Source organism: Solanum verrucosum, unplaced genomic scaffold (assembly GCF_900185275.1).
Source record: "Solanum verrucosum unplaced genomic scaffold, falcon-dt-bn FXZP01000048.1, whole genome shotgun sequence".
In the NCBI taxonomy this organism is placed as follows: Eukaryota; Viridiplantae; Streptophyta; class Magnoliopsida; order Solanales; family Solanaceae; genus Solanum; species Solanum verrucosum.
In genome coordinates this window covers 30,765-51,012 of record NW_026020157.1, presented here as the reverse complement: position 1 = coordinate 51,012, position 20,248 = coordinate 30,765, and the positions used below count along the sequence as shown (strand labels likewise).

The 20,248-nt window shown below is 36.7% G+C and overlaps 1 protein-coding gene across 4 annotated transcripts; it reads left to right on the top strand.

The window, feature by feature from the left end:
* The first annotated feature begins 629 nt into the window (after positions 1–629).
* LOC125828324 (sister chromatid cohesion protein SCC2) lies at positions 630–18,903 on the top strand. Of its 4 annotated transcripts, none has more exons than XM_049507640.1 (28): positions 632–1,022; positions 4,812–4,921; positions 6,461–6,588; positions 6,658–6,751; positions 6,839–7,089; positions 7,393–7,500; positions 7,651–7,762; positions 9,358–9,454; positions 9,548–9,734; positions 9,831–10,259; positions 10,328–10,860; positions 10,948–11,158; positions 11,232–11,282; positions 11,384–11,542; positions 11,639–11,806; positions 12,453–12,752; positions 12,836–12,988; positions 14,916–15,085; positions 15,216–15,324; positions 15,431–15,604; positions 15,678–15,782; positions 15,844–16,077; positions 16,366–16,499; positions 16,592–16,879; positions 16,989–17,349; positions 17,555–17,647; positions 17,749–17,874; positions 18,536–18,903. In XM_049507640.1, the coding sequence occupies exons 1-28, from the start codon at positions 784–786 to the stop codon at positions 18,749–18,751; spliced, it is 5,340 nt and encodes a 1,779-aa protein (XP_049363597.1). In that variant the 5' UTR covers positions 632–783; the 3' UTR covers positions 18,752–18,903. The 4 variants fall into 4 exon arrangements, with proteins under 4 accessions (XP_049363599.1, XP_049363597.1, XP_049363596.1 ...); XM_049507639.1 differs by having other exon boundaries at positions 6,833–7,089; XM_049507641.1 differs by having other exon boundaries at positions 893–1,022; positions 6,453–6,588; positions 6,833–7,089.
* Positions 18,904–20,248: the final 1,345 nt, after the last annotated feature.

The following is a 20,248-nucleotide window of genomic DNA, read 5'->3' as shown; positions in this document are numbered from 1 at the left end:
TGTTATTATTTTACCTTATATTAAATAATTTTGGTTAATAATTTTAAAAAATAATTATGAAATAATTATGATATGGCATTAATATATTTGACGTGAATATGACATATCAATTATATAAAGGAGAGTGAGCTACACACATAATTGGAGGGACTTAAAAGTCTCAATTTAATTGAGTTTAAGGGTCCAGATGACAAAGAGGTAAGTAGAACGGTTCATAATACAAACTGATACAAGTAGAAGGGTTCACCAGACCATTTCGCCTCAAACTAAATGAACTATATATTACACAAAATAAGATTTTTGGTGTTACCGAACCATAGATAGAATGGGTAAAGACCATCCAAACACAAGCAATTTTTGTTTCCAAATCTGCACTGTACTTTTTCCTTTGATCGAACGGATATTAATATTGTAATTACTAATTTACTACTGCAAAAGTCCTTTTTGCCAACAAATTAGTACAAAAATTCCGTGAAAGGAAAAGAAATGGTACCAAACACAGTAATAACGTTTATGTGTACACCGAAAGGGTATTTTCGTAACTTGACAATCTAGACTATTTTTTCTTCTTGTATACTACTACTTGAGCTGAAAAAATCCCAAAATTTTCTACTATTCTCTTTCCCCGCCATTTGTTTATCCGATTAGGGCTTTCTGCTTTTCCTCAAATTTGAAAAAACCTTAGATTCATACTCTCAAATCTCAATTTCTCCGATTTTCAGTTCTCTACAACTTGACTGTTACATAACTGTGTGAAAGCCGTGTTTGCGGTGATTGATTCTAATGGCGAATTCAAGTGGCAATAGTGGTGTTCCTCAAGGTATAAGTTTGTCGAATACAGTGCACTCTGAAATTGCCCCGTCTTTGCCTTTGCCGTCACTTCCTGTCTTCTGCGGCGCACTCGATCACGAACTTAGGTTGTTCGACGAGCGGAGTGAATCCAGATCGTTGAATCGGAGTGACATACTCATTCACGCTAACAAAATTGCTGATCTGCTTCACAATACAGACGTTTCTTATTTGTGAGTAATTTTTTTTCTTTTTGATAAATTTATTTACTTTTTGGAATATTGACCTAGTTTAATTACACAATACAAGTCTTGTATACATATGTTCTGACGATATTTTTGGTCTAAATTTTACTCATGCTCAACGCTTCTTCTTTTCTCTGGCTTGAGAAATTGCTTAATTTTAGGCCTTGCAGCATTGACTTGGTAGAATTACACGTTGTGTTTTTTCATTTGGCCCAATTCAGTCAAGTTGATTCTATTCTATTCTATGGGTTGATCAATTTGGGGTTTTTTAGGCTTTGCCACATTGTCTTGATAGAATTACGTGTTATAAGTGTTGCAGATGATGGATATGTAATAAATTGATTGCCTATCATGTACAAACTCAGTTTGTGTGACTAGTGATAATTAACGTGCAGATGAATTTCTTCAATCTTCGTTGTCAGTAGCTGTAAAATGATCTATGTGACACTCCTCTAGAATTATTCATCTAAAATCTCAAAGTTTGAACGACTCCGCCTTTTAAGGAATTAATTAGTTCAGGTTCTTCATATAACTTTTGGAGCGTTTGGCACTTTCACATCCTAACTTACAGGGTTGCAATTAGGAAGTGATGTCAATTTCTTAAATATTTTGTGGTAAATCGATCATTTTACAATCAGAGAAAATAGGAAATGGAGTTACAGGAATTGGCCAATAGGCAGAAATGGAATTGCATTACAAATAGTTGATGGACCTCATATTTAACTTCCTAGTGTGCTTTTCTTCTATATTAAGGGTGTGTTCGGTATGGAGAACATTTTTTTCCATGGAGAATATTTTCCTTCAACCCAAACACACCCTAATTCTAAAAATGAAAAACCAAATGCCTTGCATGTTCTGTCACTTAACAAACAAATTTTGACCTCATTTTAGGATTCATGCATAGCCGGAAAGGTATTTGGTCTGTAGGTAGTTTATTATATCTGTAAGCTTTCTTTATCTGAAGTATCAAGATGCTCTGCCGTATCATTTGATAATTATGAGCAAATGATCAAGTTAGTTAATTTTCCTTGTTTGAGCAACTCTTCTTCTTGCCAAGTTGTATTTAGTTTGGGTTGCTCAACTCAGTTTCTCTATTTTCCCATCCACTTATGTTGTCCAGAAAGATTTCACGACCAGGTTAAAAGGTGGGAGAACTAGTTGCAGATGAAGTAGAATTTATTTTTTCTAAACCCTTTTTTTGATGGCTGCAAAGGAATACTTATTAAAAACTGCGTCTTTTTAGCTGGACTGAAAATGTGAGACGTCCAAAAACTTGAAGGTCCTTGAGTGGGAATTTTTTTTTTTTTTTTGAAATTGGTAACTTTGTGTATATTGATATGAACAGATCAGTACATGGGCTGTACTAGGGCCATATTTACAAGTAATTCCAGAACCTATGATCCTGTGTCTATAATGAGTCTAACACATCAATAATAGATACAGGATCATTAGACCATATCTGATTACACCAAAAACATAGAATCAAGATACAATTCAATTTGATCTGCTCTATACTATTCTCTATGCTCTCAAAACACCTAGCATTTCTCTCCTTCCAAATTGTCCACCATATGCTGGCTGGTATAATTCTCCACCTACTTCTGCTTCTTGCTTGAACCCCAACTTCTTCCCAGCTTTGCAGGGTCTCTATAACCTTTCCTGGCATAGACCAAGAGAAACCTTTAAGGTTTAAGAATAGCCTCCAAAGCTGGTCTGTGAACTTGCAGTGGAGGAACAAATGTCTAACAGTCTCTGCTTGTCTCCACAAAAAAACACATCTGGGGCATAAAGTTATCCCCTTTTTCATCAGATTATCTTGTGTAAGGACAACTTCCTTAGATAGGAGCCAAGTGAAACATGCTACCTTGTAGGGTATGTTCACCTTCCATATAGTTTTCCAAGGCCAGTTGACATTCTACAGATTGTGATTATTCAACCATCTGTATGCATTGCCAACCTTGAATATTCCTTTGTCCCTGCCCTTCCACCAAAGCTCATCTTCCCCTTCTTGTGTTCCTTTAAACTGTCCAATAGTGTTTAAGAATTCTGCAACTCTTGTGATTTCCCAGTCATTTACTTGCCTTCTGAAATTGATTTCCCACCCATCAGGCTTCCACAATTCAGCAATTGTTCTTTGCTGATTTAGCATTAAATTGTGGATGTCTGGATAGATATTCCTTAGAACCCCCATTTCATGCCAGTCATCTTCCCAAAAGCTTGTCTTTTCCCCATTCTTGACTTTAACCTTGGTATTGATCTTGAAGTCATCCCACAAGACCCCTTATTGATCTCCACAGATTCACTCCATATGGGGAGATTACTTCCTTTGTCATCCATCTATTTTCTCCCTCATACTTGGCTTTTATGCCCTTTCCCCATAGCAGTTGTTTGTCATTAGCATACTTCCATAACCACTTCATTCTGAGAGCCTTACGATGATTCTACAAATTTTTAATACCCAGAACCCCATACTTTTTTTCTATTATAGGATCTGTCCACTTTACCAGATTATAACCTTTCCTGTCCTTGTTTCCCTGCCATAGGAACTTCCTTCTGATCCTGTCCAATCTGTCAGTAACCCCTGCTGGAATGGGAAATAAAGACATCATGTACGTAGGCATAGCATCTAAAACTGAGTTGATAAGAGTTACTCTTCCTCCAAGAGACAAGTATTGCCCCTTCCATCTAGCCAGTTTCTTCTCACATTTCTCTATTACATTGTTCCATATCTCTTTTGACATTGATTTAGCACCCAAAGGCATCTCAAGGTATGTAGTTGGGAGAGCCCCAACTTGTCCACCTAGGATAGTGTTCAGTGTCTCCATGTTATTTACTTCATTAATGGGATAAAGAAAACTCTTGCTCCAATTAATGTAACCCAGAGATTCCTTCAAACAGGACCAATATTACTCTCAGATATCTGAGTTGTTCTTCTTCTGCCCCACAAAAGATCAGTGTGATAAGTCACTTCTAAACTTTCCCTTTCATCTCTGGCCACATCAAAACCTCTCAACCAGCCATTTGTATTAGCTATTTGAGCATGTTGTTGAGTCCCTTCATAACTAGCAAAAAAGGAAAGGGGACAGAGGATCCCCCTGCCTGAGGCCCCTTTTTGAGCTCCAAAGAATCCTGTTGGAGCACCATTAATCAAAACAGAGAATTTTACTGAAGATATACAAAATTTTATCCAGTTGATCCACTTAAGCCCAAATCCCATCTTCTCCAGGACACAAGGAGAGATGGAAGATTGTCCCTGCTTGCATCTAGTGGACAATTTGGAAGGAGAGAAACCAGAGATGTTTTGAGAACAAGAGCATTCCCTTCCAAAGTATAAAGATGAACTATTTAGCAACCTTACTTTTGGTGTATCCGCTCTGTACCTAAGGATATAGGGGACATTACCCTATTTTTAGACAGTTTATAAGGGATATAGGTGATAGATTTTGTTTTGGGCTGTTCCTTCATACTTTTGATGTAATTATGTAGGAGCACACTATTGGTGTACTCCTTTTGCTTATAATACCAGTTAACCTTCTAAAAAAAAACTTAAGATTTTCAAAAAGTTCTACCTTTTTCAAAGTAATTAATTGAGGGTATAATAGGTAAAAAAGTTTGTCCTTTCTTGATTTGTCAAAATGGACAAGTAATTAGGGACAGAGGGAGTAGTAACCTTCTACCCTAATTTGTGTACTCCACACCTTCCCACCTTAAAAGTAGACCATAGAAGGAAAAAACTTTCCACTGTGTATCTTTGACTTTATCAATCCTTATATGCAGGAACCTTAGAGCTGATGCAAGTCCTCAATCTCATGGCTTTGTGGGACACCTTGACCTGCATAATGAAGTTCTTACATGTAACTCTGAAGCCTTTGCTCTAATAAATGCAGGTAAACAAGGTCTATAAAGCTGATTTCATTGTTTTCTATCTTATGTGTTGGATTTTTACATGTCCAATTGGCTCGATTGAATTCTGTGCAGAAGTACAAGTCTTTTCTCTTATTTGAATTACATAACATTTTGACTGTGCTTATGGTACAAGCATCCTTTTGCTAATCCGATTTGTCGCACCAACTAATATTTACCCATATTTTTCTTCATTCTCTTGCAAGGGCTAAATCTTGTTTCTGGTCAAGTTGTTTACTTGTTTTAGATGATTTGAGTTTGTACTTGAAGAAAATTGTGTTGTATTTGGTGACAAGAATGTTTGAAATCCTATGTTGAAATCAATTTGATACTTCGTGCTTCCTTGCTCATAATGATAGACTCCCATCTGAAGTCATCACGTTTCCATTGAATGTTAGTATCTCATGAAAGTGTAACTGTTTCCAAAACGATTTATATAGATCCACCCATTGCCTTAAAGTTTTGGCTTGGTTGTTTGAATTCTTTCTCAGTAACAAGATTTTGATTTTAACTTTTACTCCTGGGATTTACCTTTTTGTTTTGATCAGTAAGCGAGAGATCTTATTAACAGTATCAGGACTCAGACACCAGGATGGTGATTTATAAGAGTAGTAGTCCCCTGCCCAAAAGAAAGGAGGGAAAACCTCTGTAAAAAGTTGGTTCTAGTACCATGATGAAGTAACGAAATCTAGCATTTTGTATCTATCATCCACATCTTGGAGCTTACACCATGGTGCCAGCATACATAAACATCTGAATTTCAGGTCCAGTACAGTAGTTGCCTTTCCGTCAAGCATCTGGAGTTCCTCTCTCCATAGTACCCATCCATGCCAACTGGTATAGTCTTCCATAATACTCTCAGTGATTTGTTTCTTCCTTTGAGCGTCAACATAGCAGTAGCTCATTACAGAGTGAGGCATCAGAAAATTCACTTTGAACAGACTTGGGAACATACTCCAAAGTTGATTGGCAACCCAACAGTGTAGGAAAAGTGGCTTCCTTTTGTTCCTGATTGCTGCATAAGTAGCATCTATCGCATAATGTGATTCCCCTCATGAAGCAAGAGTCATGTGCCAATTCCCGCAAAAACTGCCACTTTGTGTGGTGGTGCTTTTGATTTGCATATTTTCATCCAAACCAATTCTGGGAATTGTTTCTTCTCTGCTTAGCCATATGTAGCAAGACTTAACAGATAAAGCTTCCTGTATTTGTCCCTCCTAACAGAGAATCTGTAGTTTCACTATTCAAAGACACTTCTTCCAAAATATGACGCAGCTTGGCCATTGTATTTCCTAGTCAAAGAATTGTCTTCTAAAGTTTACATTCCAATTGTGGTTGTTCCAACACTGGTAAACAGATAATCAGCATCCAGAGAAAAGCTATTCATGGGATTTACTTTAGAACATGTTATTGTCTTGGGTTCTGTAGAAGTGTTTCTCTATTTCTGCATTTGAGTGATATGTTTCATTAAGTGTTTGATGTTACTTGGGTTTACTATATAGCACATTGTTCAAGTTTCTCAGGCCCCATTAAGGAGACTGCACGAAGTCGCAAGGCTAATTCAAATTCTCTTGAGAGTATACCTGCTGTCCAACTTCCACAACAAGGCACTGTAGAGATCCCCAATTATCAGCACGACCATGTTATTAGTGTAAGTTTGAAAACGGCCGATCCAGTGGCTAAGTCATTGTGTTAACTAAAATCAAGCAATTGATTGCAGGATGTTACTGCATCTTCTAGGAAATCAAAAGTCAAGAAGAAAGGAAGGGAGAGCACCTTACTATCAAGTGGCCCTGATGCTTCTGAATGTCAAGGTTCCCTTTTCGTCACTGCACTTTTTTTTTCCTTACCTCTAGATGGCTATTCAATGAATTGGGAATATTTCCTGTCATTAGATGCAGTTGCAGCAGGTTTTTGTGAGATGTTGGAAGATTTTTGTGGCAGGGCAGAAATTTTTAGTGATGAGCGGGAGGAAAGAGAATTTTTAGCAGTGTCTCTGGCAGATCTTAAAGTTGTTCTGAGGGAGATCACATCTATCCGAGCAAAGAAAGCACTGAATTCGATTCCAGTTGATAATCTAGTGAGATTTCTTAGGGTCTTAGATCACCAGATTCATCGAGCAGAAGGTTTATCAATTAATGATTGTGAACATGTAAGTTAGCAATTATGCATTTCATGTTATTCTTTAGACTTACAGTACAGATAATGCCTCTTTAGTTTTCTTATATAATTTTCTCTTTCCAGTTAAAGATTGCAAGTACCGACTTTGGCTTCCATTATTTTCTTGTAACTGACCTTTTTCTGTTTGTTACCTATGGGTGGGAAGTGGGTCACGCCACTGTCTGGAAATCATGGCTCTTGTCAACATGCCACACTTCTAAATTTGTTAACGATAGTAATAACATTGTCATGGCCATAGTCAATAATAAGATTTTGGTTTTCCCATATTATGCAGATGGATGCAGAGGTTGTGTCATCGATTTTCTGTGCTTTAGAGTCCATTCATGCAGCTTTAGCTATAATGGCTTACAATGGGATGCCTAAGCAATTGTATAAAGAAGAAGTATGCTCTTCATTCTTTTTTGTTTTTTCCTTTACTGAATATATCTTGTAAATTACAAATACAGATTTCATTTTGATTCTTGTGTTGGTATCTTTGCACGTCTCCTTTTAGTTTGTTAACTTTTAAGCTGACCTTGGTCTTTGGTACCAGATCATTGAAAGAATCGTGGAGTTCTCCCGGCACCAAGTTATGGATGTTATCTTTGGTAGTGATCCCGTGTACCGTGCACTGCACAAACCACCCGAGATAGGGATTCCTGAAGGTAGAATTCTGAGTACTAGATTATTGATTATTAGTGTACTAGGACTCTATTTGAACATTTATTGAAGTCATTAGAAAATTGACTTCTCGATGATTGCGAAGTCAGGTAAACGAAAGAATCAGATTGAATTAAAAAATGACATGGAGAGATTCTATAGCTTGCAGAATACATAGGAAGTAGAATTTAGAAGTGTTTACCCATAGGCGTTCTTGTTGAACAAAATACTAAATGTAGGAAAGTTGAAGCTAATGTTAGTGTAATGGTATCTTAAGATTTTGAAACTTCTCGGTGGTGTCTAGAATTAAATTGTTTGCCTTTGTGTTAATTGGAGATCGTTTAAAGAATCTTCTGCAGAGCTGAAAAATAGGTTGGGAACTCTAGAAAGGAGTTTTGAAGTTTTCCTAACTTAAAAAAGGATGGAGATACAGTATATTTAATTAGATCTAACCATCAATCCTCAGTCTGAAGTATTTTACCTCTCCTTCAGTCCATATTTTGAACTTCTATGCTGCCCATAACTATTGCTGGTACTTTTCTCTCATCAATCTACCTTTCCAATCTTTGCTTTCACTGTTCACAATCTTTCTAAGAAAGTCATTTTCAAAAAAAAAAATCTTTCTAAGAAAGTGACAACTATCCGATGGTTCTGGAATTGTTTTGTGTTGATGAGTATTTAATTAGATCAGTCTAAAATTGGCTTAGTTTCTTGGAATTAATGTAAACTTAGGTAAAGATAGGGCACAACCAAGGAAAAAGATCCAGATAGATGATATCCACTAGTTGAGAATAGGTTTTAGTCTTTTAGAGGACCTCTAATATTATTACATTATTGTTATATTTATTTGGGAAAAGGGTTTGAAAAATACTCCAACTTTGGCCGAAATTGCTGTTACGATACCAAACTTTATGGAAGACCTTTTACCCCCCGGCACTATTTAATAGTGTATTTTAAAGGCATATATGTGCCCACGTGGACACATTACTATTTAAAATGATGCAATATTTATGATGTCCACGTAGGCGCATATATATCTTTAAAATACACTATTAAATAGTACAGGGGGTAAAAGGTCCTTTCCAAAGTTTGGTATCGTAACAACAATTTCGACCAAAGTTGGAGTATTTTTCAGTCCCTTTTCCCATTTAAATATATTTAACCTATTATTTCTCTTTTATTTTTATTTGGTGTAATGATGACATGAGTTGAGCTTAAATGGAATAGTGACCATTCGTTCCTGTGCCCAACTTGTTTGGGACCAAGGCTTAGTTGTTGTAGACTTATAGTCTAAAATTGCGAAGATATGAAGGGGTTAACCTGTGGAATAGTTCTAATGTTTATTGCTTCAGTATGGCTTGGATCATCACTGGGGTAGTAAAACATTTTAGCTTTATCAATTACTATACTCCCTTCTTTTTCTATTCTTCTATGACACTGTTCTATCTTGTAGTTTTCAAACTGTGAATTCTGATTCCCATTTGTCTGATAGGTATAAGGGTTCAGTTTCGTCTCTGTTAATTGGCTTATAAATTAAACCTATTTTTGTATATGCTAGACATAGTCCAGTCCTTTACTTAGAGTATATCTATGCTTCCAGGTGAAGAAGATGAAGAGGTCAATGGGGATTTTGTTTCACCAAATAGGAAGAAGAGATCTACTAGGAGTGTGAAACCAAGGAAATCAACATCAAACAAGTATGATTGTATATTGGTGTCCTTGATAATGTGTTTTTTGTCTCTTATATGAAATGGTCCTATAACCTCATGCTGGTATTATCAACTTTGTAGGGTTTCTTCTGCTGTTAGTAATATACTTCAGAAGCTTGATGTGATTCTTGGTTTTCTTAAGGAGTTGTGCACTATAGAGCGTCTACCAGACAGTTGCATTATTCAACTTATTAAGACTTGTTTCACAACATTTGTGGTTGAAAACATCCAGCTTTTGCAAATGAAATCAATAAGCTTAATAAGTGGGGTAATGAAGCTTCATTTACTTGAAGTTTGTCCTTTTAGTTTAAATGAATCATAACTACTGTGGAACTTAGTTGTGTATATGTTGTTGAGATTGCAGATATTTTATGCATACACACAGCATCGTGTTTCTATAATGGATGAGGCACTTCAGATTCTTTTGAAATTACCCTCTTCTAAGCGCATGCCCAGAACTTATCCTCTACCCGATGAAGAGCAGAGGCAAATCCAGTTCATCACTGCTCTTTTAATTCAAATAGTTCACAGCAGTTCAAACCTTCCAGATGTTTTGAGGGAATCAGCTGACAGTCCTTCTCTAGAAGTTTCAATTGATGCCAGTTACCCTACCAAATCTTTTGAATCAGTCACGGAAGCTTGCTGTCTTTTCTGGAGTCGTGTTCTTCAACGTCTAACAAACACAAAAAATCAGGAGGCAGCTGAGTTGAAGACAATGATTGAGAATCTTGTCATTGATCTGTTAACTACTTTGAATTTGCCTGAATATCCAGCCTCTGCTCCTCTTCTGGAGGTATTAGAGATGTGGTTATATTTCTGAATCCTCTTTATTGGCTATATATTAAAGACACTTATATGCAGGTTCTTTGTGTTTTACTCCTTCAAAATGCTGGGTTGAAATCTAAAGATATTTCTGTTCGTTCGATGGCCATTGACCTTCTTGGCACAATTGCTGCAAGGCTGAAACAAGATGCAGTCCGCTGTAGGGAGGAGAAATTCTGGATAGTAAAGGAGTTGAGAAGTGGGGAATTGATTGACCGGAATCCTCCCAAGGATGCATGTTCTGTTTGTTCGGATACCAGGATTGAAAAATCACTTGTTCAATGCCATGGTTGTCAGGGACTATTTCATCTTAACTGTACTGGAATCAGGGGTCATGATATTCCGAATCGCGGCTTTTATTGCCAGATGTGTTTTTCCAAGAAGCAACTTCTTGTACTGAAATCACTATGCGAGTCTCAGTCCAATGATGCTGGGCAAAATAACCGTACTAACTCAGGAAAAACATCACAAGTTACTGAGGCAATCACAAATTTGGAGATTGTTCAGCAGCTACTACTGAATTATCTCCATGATGCTGCAACTGTGGATGATTTACATCTATTTACTCGCTGGTCAGTGCTTCTGTGAAATTGATATTTTAATGCTGTTAGTTTTTTTCTTTCTGTTTTTGATAACCCTGCCAAGAAAAACAATTGCAGGTTCTATCTTTGTCTTTGGTACAAAGATGACCCTAATTCAGAGCAAAAGTTCATGTATTATGTTGCACGATTGAAGTCACAAGCAATTGTGCGTGACTCTGGTTCTCTTTCTTCGCTGATGACAAGAGAGTCGGCAAAAAAGATAACTTTAGCATTGGGACAAAATAGTTCTTTCTCTAGAGGATTTGACAAGATTCTGCAAGTGCTTCTGGTTGGTAAAATAACACCTCCCCACTTTTACTCGAGCACATAGATTTTTATACTCATTATAAGATGCTTTACAGGCAAGTTTGCGGGAGAACTCTCCAATCATTCGTGCAAAGGCATTGCGAGCAGTAAGTGGGTTGCATAGACATTCTAAAATTTTGATTTCTTCTGTTCCAACTTCTGGAGTACTTAGTTTCTGCTCTACTTGTTTGTGTCATAATGAGAGCAGGTTAGTATCATTGTTGAGGCTGATCCAGAGGTTTTGGGTGATAAGCTCGTCCAAACAGCAGTGGAAGGGAGGTTTTGTGACTCTGCTATATCTGCCCGAGAAGCTGCGTTGGAACTTGTAGGCAGGCATATTGCTTCATATCCTGATGTTGGTCTGAAGGTATTGAATTTAGATCTATTGATCCAACATGCTTGTGGTGACACCTTTTTCAGGATGGCTATATTTGTCCTCCTAACGCATCTTTTGGTTGTGCAGTACTTTGAGAAGTTGGCGGAGAGAATAAAGGATACTGGAGTAAGCGTGCGAAAGCGTGCTATCAAAATCATACGGGACATGTGCACTTCAAATTCTAACTTCTCAGAGTTAACTACTGCTTGCGTTGAAATTATTTCCCGAGTAAATGATGAGGAATCCAGTGTACAGGTAGAAGTAGTCAAATCAATTTCCTTACCATTTTAACATTTGAGCTGATTCTCTTTGGTCCTCTGTCCTCTCCTTGGTTAAATAGTGATACAAGCACCCTGACCATAACAATATCTGCCCCAGATGAATGTAGAACGTGCAAGGTTCGTATGATGATCGACCATAATCATCGTTACACTTTAGACCTGACAAGTGGCTGACTTAGAACAAGGCACACGATTCTTGGTGCGATTCATAGGCCAGTCCCAAGCCAGTCATTCTGCATGGGGTAGGGGCCCAGTCCTGCCCACAAAGGCTCCAGTTGGATGGACTGGGTATTTAACAAGATTCAAGTATTTAAACTTATTTTAGAGTTGAGGACTGAAGAAGTGTAATATTGAAGATTTACTTTGGAAAAATACAATCGAAAATATACAAAAATCTTTAATATAGTAACAGTTGAAGGTTAAGTAAAAGCTTGGGTTATATTAGTGTGAAATTAGAACCTCAGATTATTACTTCATGTTCCATTTTATATGACAACCTTTTGTGTATAGCAGAAAAGAATGACACCTTTCTATATCTTGATGTGGACAAAATTTTATTTGGTCAGAGTCCAGAAGCATACAAGGAATCCTTAGATTCTGTTTTATTTTCTTACATATAGGACCTGGTCTGCAAGACATTTTATGAGTTTTGGTTTGAAGAACCTTCTGGTTCACAACATCATTATTTCGGAGATGGAAGTTCTGTTCCACTTGAGGTGGCTAAGAAAACAGAGCAAATTGTTCAGATGCTGAGAAGGATGCCCAGTCTTCAACTTCTTGTAACTGTGATTAAACGCAACTTAGCCCTTGATTTCTTTTCACAATCTGCTAAAGCTGTCGGTATCAACCCCGCGTCCCTTGCCTCAGTCCGTAGGCGCTGTGAGTTGATGTGCAAGTGCTTACTTGAGAAAATACTGCAGGTATTTGATTTGTAGGATGGTGCCTCTTAAATGTTTAGACTTCTTTTTTGTAAATAGAATGTTCAAGTATCTTCTTCTTCCAGGTGACAGAGATGAATACGGGAGAAGGAGAGGTGCTTATGCTACCATACATGAGGCTCTTGCATGCCTTTTGTGTTGTTGATCCTACTCTATGTGCACCAGCTTCTGATCCTTCCCAGTTTGTGATCACGCTACAACCTTATTTGAAGAGTCAGGTTGTGCATCTATTTGGTTTTAAGCTTAGTTGCGCGGACTCTTCACTTTTGATGCCGCACCTGTGTCGGATTCTCCAAAAACACACTACTTTTGGCGAATCCGACACGCACCTATTGACATTTTTTAAGAGTCTGAGCAACATTGCTTTTAAGGCACTCCACAATGATTCTAGGTTATTCTCTTCTATGTGAGAAAATTTGCTTTTCTATTTAACCAAGAACAAAAAATTGCTTTTCTACTGATGGAATTTGGTGCGCACTTTGTGTGCATGCATGTGTCTGGTGCATGCACTACTAAGCTTGTATATTAGCAAACTTGAAATGGATATAGTACATGAGGCTCATTTGGGTTTCAAGCACAAAATACTGGTTAATGCGTGTTTTTGTCTATGTGCTAACTTGAAAGGTATCGTACAAATAGCTCTTGGGTTTCAACGTTCAAGCACAATGCACCTATCGATTGGTTTATAAAGAAGCACAGGGAAGACTGGTGTTTTATCATTTAATACCAACCATGTTTTGTACTATTTTCTGAAACCAAGCTATAGAATCTTATGTTAAGAAGTGGAAAACTGTCAAATGAGTGAAGACAGAATATCTTGGTTCAGATAATATTAGAACACAATGGATATTCAAAACTATGTAAATTGTAGTGGTAATGAACTTTTGATTCATGCAAATGAATCTTTGGGAAGAATGATAAGAGCATAAACATACAGTTGTTGCAATGGTGACAGAAAACTAATTGGGATTTATGCATGGTAAATCTACTACAAAGGTTACATTTTGCTGAATGTTGATAGTACCTAAAAAAGTATATAATTGATGTATGAACAAACTCTTTTTTGGGTGCTTGAGAAGAAAAAATTATCGATGGAAAAAAAGAAGAAACAAATTCATATATAAAAATAACAGAAAGAGTATGTACAAGTAACTAAGTGAGTGATCATAAGTGTGAGAATAGGAGGAGATACAAGGGAGTTCCCCATCATTGTGGGTTACACTAGAGATATTCTTTCAGCCATATTTGTTTGCCTTAGTTATTGATAACTTAACTGATTGTACATAGGGTGAGGTAATGTATGCCATTTGCAAAAGATGTTGCACTACTAGACGAAATTGTAGTGGGGATTCTATCAAATTTGGACTCATGGAGATAATGAGAAACACTCTAGAGAATAAAGTTTTATGACAAGAGAATATATGCAATGCAAGTTTAGCCTTCATTGAATGAACGAAACTGAATTGATTTGTATGAGATTATGCTGCCTAAATGCATATAGTTTAAATGTACAGGCTTAATCTTCTTGGAAAACAGAATGACAGGGAAAGATGAATTCCTTAGAATCAAGATAAGGTAACTTAAGTGGGAGTGTGTTACAGGAATGCACTTTGAAGGAAAGTCTCGTAGCACGATTGTGAGACCAACAATGTTATGTGGGTGCAACAAATCCTGAAGAGAGGTGTCGTGGAAATGCAATGTTGAGATGAATGTGCAATCATTCAAAGTTGGACGTGATTAGAAATGATTATTAATATGGTTCAAGTAACAACCATAGAGGATAAAGTGAGTTCACATGAGATGGTTCAACTATGTTGTACAATCATTCAAAATTGGATTAGATTAGAAATGATTATTAATATGGTTCAAGTAACACACATAGAGGATAAAAATGAGATGTGGCACGAGATGGTTCGACCATGTCCTACTAAGAGCTTTGAATATATCAGTCTGGAGTGTATGCATTAGTGTGTGGATGTACCTCTATACTAAAGCTATTTATCCAGGTTGTCACTGTACTTGCTTGTTGACTATAGTCACTGCTACTGCACGGCCACCTGATTCCTCCTTTTCATTTGCTGTACTTGTAAATGTTAAATACTCCAAACAATTTATGATATACTTTGTTCTTATGGCTTCTGTTAGGCTGATAATCGAGTTGCAGCCCAGCTTTTGGAGAGTATAATCTTTGTGATTGATTCTGTTTTGCCTTTACTAAGGAAGCTTCCTCAAAGTGTTGCTGAAGAACTTGAACAAGATCTGAAGCAAATGATTGTTCGGCATTCTTTCTTGACAGTTGTCCATGCTTGCATCAAGTATCTACTCTTTCATTAATACCCTCTTCTCTATAAATTGGGACTAGCCATTTCCCTTCATAAATTTTTCACAACTTCATATTCCATGCTTCACTTTTTTCCTTATAAGCTTTTGCTTACAAAATTACAGGTGCCTCTGCTCTGTAAGTAATGTTGCTGGAAGAGGCTCAACTATTGTTGAACACCTTATCCAGTTATTCTTCAAACGCCTTGATGCCCTAGGTTTCAGTAACAACCAGGTATGTGAAACCCGTTCTGGTCATTACTAGGAAAAAACAGATGTTTCTCTTCGTATTTTGTTATAAGATCTGTATGGCATTATTGCTTACTTTATTTCTTTTTCAGCACTTTCAGCAAGTGGGCCGGTCTCTTTTCTGCCTGGGTTTGCTAATACGTTACAGTAGCTCATTATTGCATGCATCTGTTTCCAGTAACAACTTACATGTTTCTAGCAGCCTCAACCTATTTAAGAAATATCTTCAGGCCGAAGACTTTGTTATCAAGGTCCGCTCATTGCAGGTGAGACTTCCTATTTCCTTCAAGTCCTGCATGTATGTCATAATCATCACCTATGCAATTATGTAACTTTCAGGCACTGGGCTATGTTTTTATTGCTCGCCCTGAATGTATGCTGGAAAAGGATGTAGGGAGAATTTTAGAGGCCACACTTTCTTCTAATACTGATACACGGCTCAAGGTAACTTCTTTTCTTGTTTCACACTTAAGATATGCTGTATACTGAATCATTTGTCGGCCAGATGCAATCACTGCAAAACATGTATGAGTATCTTCTTGATGCTGAAAGTCAAATGGGAACAAATAATGCAAGCGAGAATGAAGTTGCTAATACACCAGTTGGTGGCCCTAGTGTGCCTGTTGCTGCAGGGGCTGGTGATACCAACATTTGTGGGGGAATAGTGCAGTTGTATTGGGCTAAAATCTTAGAAAGATGCCTGGATGTGAATGAACAAGTGCGTCAGTCTTCTCTTAAGGTAATTCCCTAATTTTTTAATCTTCTTTTCCTGTAAAAAATGATTAATTAAGCTGGTCTTATGGATTGCACTCACTCCCACTTAGAGGACATTTTAGTGTAAGAGCCGGTCAGTTTACTGCTGGTGTTCATTTACCTGACTACGCGATCCTCATTTATTTGGAAATTGTATGCGATGCTAATTTCTAAAGCATGGAATATTTATTCTCAAAGTTATGTCAATCCTTTTACCCATTCGAACTATAGGGTAGATTCCTGCTCTAATCAACCTCTGATTTTGTTCAAACAGATTGTGGAAGTTGTACTGCGTCAAGGTCTTGTTCATCCTATTACCTGTGTTCCCTCTTTGATAGCTCTTGAAACAGATCCGCAGGAGGTGAACTCAAAGCTGGCTCATCATTTGTTGATGAACATGAATGAGAAGTACACTCTCTTTGTTGTTAGAATTATAGAATTACCTCTTGATATTGATGAGTTTATGTTAACGTTGCTGGTTTTTTTTTTTTTTTTTCCAGGTATCCATCCTTCTTTGAGAGCCGTCTTGGTGATGGTCTACAAATGTCATTTATGTTCATACAAGCCATGAATAAAGGTGATTCTCAAAGTTTAAAACCCCAATCCAAAGCTCCAGGTATCATGTCAGGAAAGTCAGAGCCTGGCTCATTTACCCATGCAAGGCTCGGGGTATCTCGAATCTACAAGCTCATCCGTGGAAATCGTATTTCAAGGAACAAATTTATGGCCTCAGTTGTGCGCAAATTTGATACGCCAAGCTGGGGTGATTTGGTGGGCCCATTTTTGATGTATGCACCAATCTGGAGTACTAAACCTGAAGTTGGTTACTGTTTCAATATTTACTTTGTTTGTACTAATCTGGACTATTGATCCTGAATTGTATTTTTCCTCTTCCAGATACTGCACCGAAATTCTTGCTTCGCTTCCATTCACGTCGCCTGATGAGCCCCTTTATTTGATCTATTCTATAAATCGGATTATTCAAGTTAGGGCTGGCACGGTGGAGGCAAATATGAAGGGATTTTTACAATTTTTACAAGCAGGCTATCAAAAATTAAATGTAAGCGGGGGCATTCAAACAGAGCCTAATCAACCTATTAGGTGTCAGACTGAAACAATGGTTGCCAGCACAAAAATTGAGGAAGGGTTAGAAGGTGACCATGTTGGTGTAGATTATGGATCAGTGGAGCCATATATGCCCCATTTGGCATCATTAAATCCACATGGCATATCAAATGCTGATTTGCAGATGATCCAGGTATGCTCTCTCCATCAAACTGAGTCTTATGAGCATGGTGTAGTGTTGCATGCAGAGCACATGAGCTATGTCACAAGCTTAACTGTTGTCTTTTTTATAGGGGTCACATGTCCCTCCTAACTTTCACTACTGATAGCTGATGAGTTCTTTTTTGGTTAAGTCTCTTTTTGGATTCTTCTGTTTAACAAATATGAGTATTATACAGGTGGAGTGTCTGGCAGCTGGTGCTTTACAGTTGCTTCTGAGGCTAAAGAGGCACCTCAAGATTCTGTATGATCTAAATGATGCCCGTTGCCAGGTTTGGCTTTCTGAATTGGCTGTTAGTTGTGCATGAGACTATGTAAATGAACCCTTGGCGGCATCTCATGATACTTATCTCATATTGGTTGGTTTCATCAGGCATATTCTCCAAATGATCCCCTAAAACCTGGGGAAAGTCTTTCAAAGCAAAGTCTTCCTTTCAGTGTGAATGAAATTAACATTGAGCACCCAAAGAATTATGAAGACTTTGTCCGGAGATACCAGGTAATTTGAGTGCAGTAACATATTCTATATGTCTACTCCACCAACGGTCATATTTGATTCTCTCTGATAGTTTTCTGATCTTGAGAACAAACATATTCCATTATGTGTTGCTATATTATGCCTTGACAAATTATTCACACATTTATGATTTGTCACCCTATACTTTTGAAGCTGTCATGGTTAAATATGTGAGACTTCTCTTTCATTTCTGCACTCTATTTTGTATATGCATTTATTTGTTTCTTGCTGGTGTTACATTGTGATTGCATATCAAGGGCATGCAGTTTGTAATTTAGCTTATTCAAATAGATGAGCTGGAGTTGACATTTATCTGATCATGTGACATTGGTCGCCCCTTTCTAAGAATGTGATATTGCCCATATATTTTAACTATGGTCATGAGGGATTTCTTTTGCACTTCAGTTTTGTAGTTCTTCAGGCTGACACATGACAATATCAATAAATATTTCTTTACTTGAAAACAAGAAGGGAATTTCTTTTGCACTTGTAGGAAGAAACAGGAATTAATATATGAGCAAGTTATTGCTTGTTTAGCTATTATGACTATTCATGCCGGAAAGGAGATCAATTTGCAGCTTAACTGAAGTGGCCACCTTCCATTTTTGACATTTATTTCATCTTTATTTTCCTTTTTTGGTAGGAATTCAAGAATGCCTTGAAGGAAGATACAGTGGACTATGCAATCTACACGGCGAACATTAAAAGGAAACGCCCTGCTCCAAGAAGAAACAGGAAATCTGGTCGAATGATGGGTGGTGATGATGAAGACTATGAAGACGATGAAGATTGGGGTAGTGGAATGAAGAGTAGTAATAGTGGCAGAAGAAGCAGTAGCAGGTTAAGGCAGCACTTGTGAATGTAAATACTTACAGGTAACACTAACATGTACAGTATGCAGGAAGGCAGGTAAATGACACAAGTAGCAAGAACCAAAACAAATTTGTAACAGCATCTATAGAAGTTAGAGATCATACCTAAGATGCCAGGACTAGAAGTTAATACTGTATTGGAGTTCCAGTACATCAGTGATGTGCTCCATTTAGAAGTACATGATGCTTGGAGGCATGAGTTTTGGTGTAGTCCTCCAACAGTAGCAAATTGATTTCTTGTTGATTTCTTTGGGGGTTTTAACAGGAGGGAGATGGGGGAAGATTTTTCTGAGGTGTAGGTTTTAGACTTCTATTCCATTTTATATGTACATTCTAGCAGATTCTGTTCTCATTTGGAAATGAAATAACACCATTGTTTGGAACAGTGCTTTGTGTGATAGTATGCTCTTAAGTTGACGAGAAATGTATGATATCTTTGATGCGATCTAGGAAGACATTGTCATAATTATCAATGTAAACTATATCACGGAATAATACACAGATCGTTTATGTGGTATAATTTCATAGCACACTGGATGTTTGACACAAACTTAGCGTCCAAGTAGTAACATGGTGTTGATTTGGTCTCCGTGAGAAATAGTAATGCAGTGGTGTTCGGATCTAGGCTATTCTTTATGTGTTCGGTAATAACAATCGCTTTTGACACAGTCCATGTGTCAAATAAATTGAAAAATAGAATGTTTGTGTTGTGAGTATATCACTTGCGAAGTGAATTTTTTTATCATTGTAGAGTTGGAACCAACAAAAGGTGTGTGAGGCTCTATTTACTTTTTGACACATGGATAAGTGGGCCATTTATGTGCTTTTTTACTTTAAAGCAAGAACTTTCTACAATTAACAATACAGAGAAAATATATTTACACATAAATTGAGGTGAACAAATATAAAAAATGCAAGAAAATTTGTGTTTGCTACTTTTTATTTTAATCATTATTAATATTATATTACTTTGTGGGATTATACCAAATATATTATTGTTGTTGTAGTTGTATGCTGGTTTGACAAATTTATTTTGATATGATATTTTTTTTGTGTATTCATGTTGTGTTTTTTTTTAAAAAAAAAAATTCTTTCATGATTATTGTGAATTTAAAATGTAGTCATTTTATTTTAATTGTTACGATCTAAATGTTGATTGTTACCTTAGACCTTTTGAAGAAAAGTAAAAAAAAAGGTTAATTATATTATTATTGTGGAGATATAGTTTAAAACAAAGTATCACTACACAAAGAAATAATTTTTAAAAAGTATCGTTATCCTAATAACATTTTTTCAGTTCAATTTGTGTAAAATTTCAGTTGATGTAGAATGTACAATTTAATATAGTTTATATTTTATTTTTATCATCATTACAATTTGATCATTAATTTTTTTAATAAAATAGTATTTAAAATATTCTCTCAAGTACATTTTGTTTATTTTAATTTTAAAAAAATATTGTATGATTATTATTAAATTTGTGA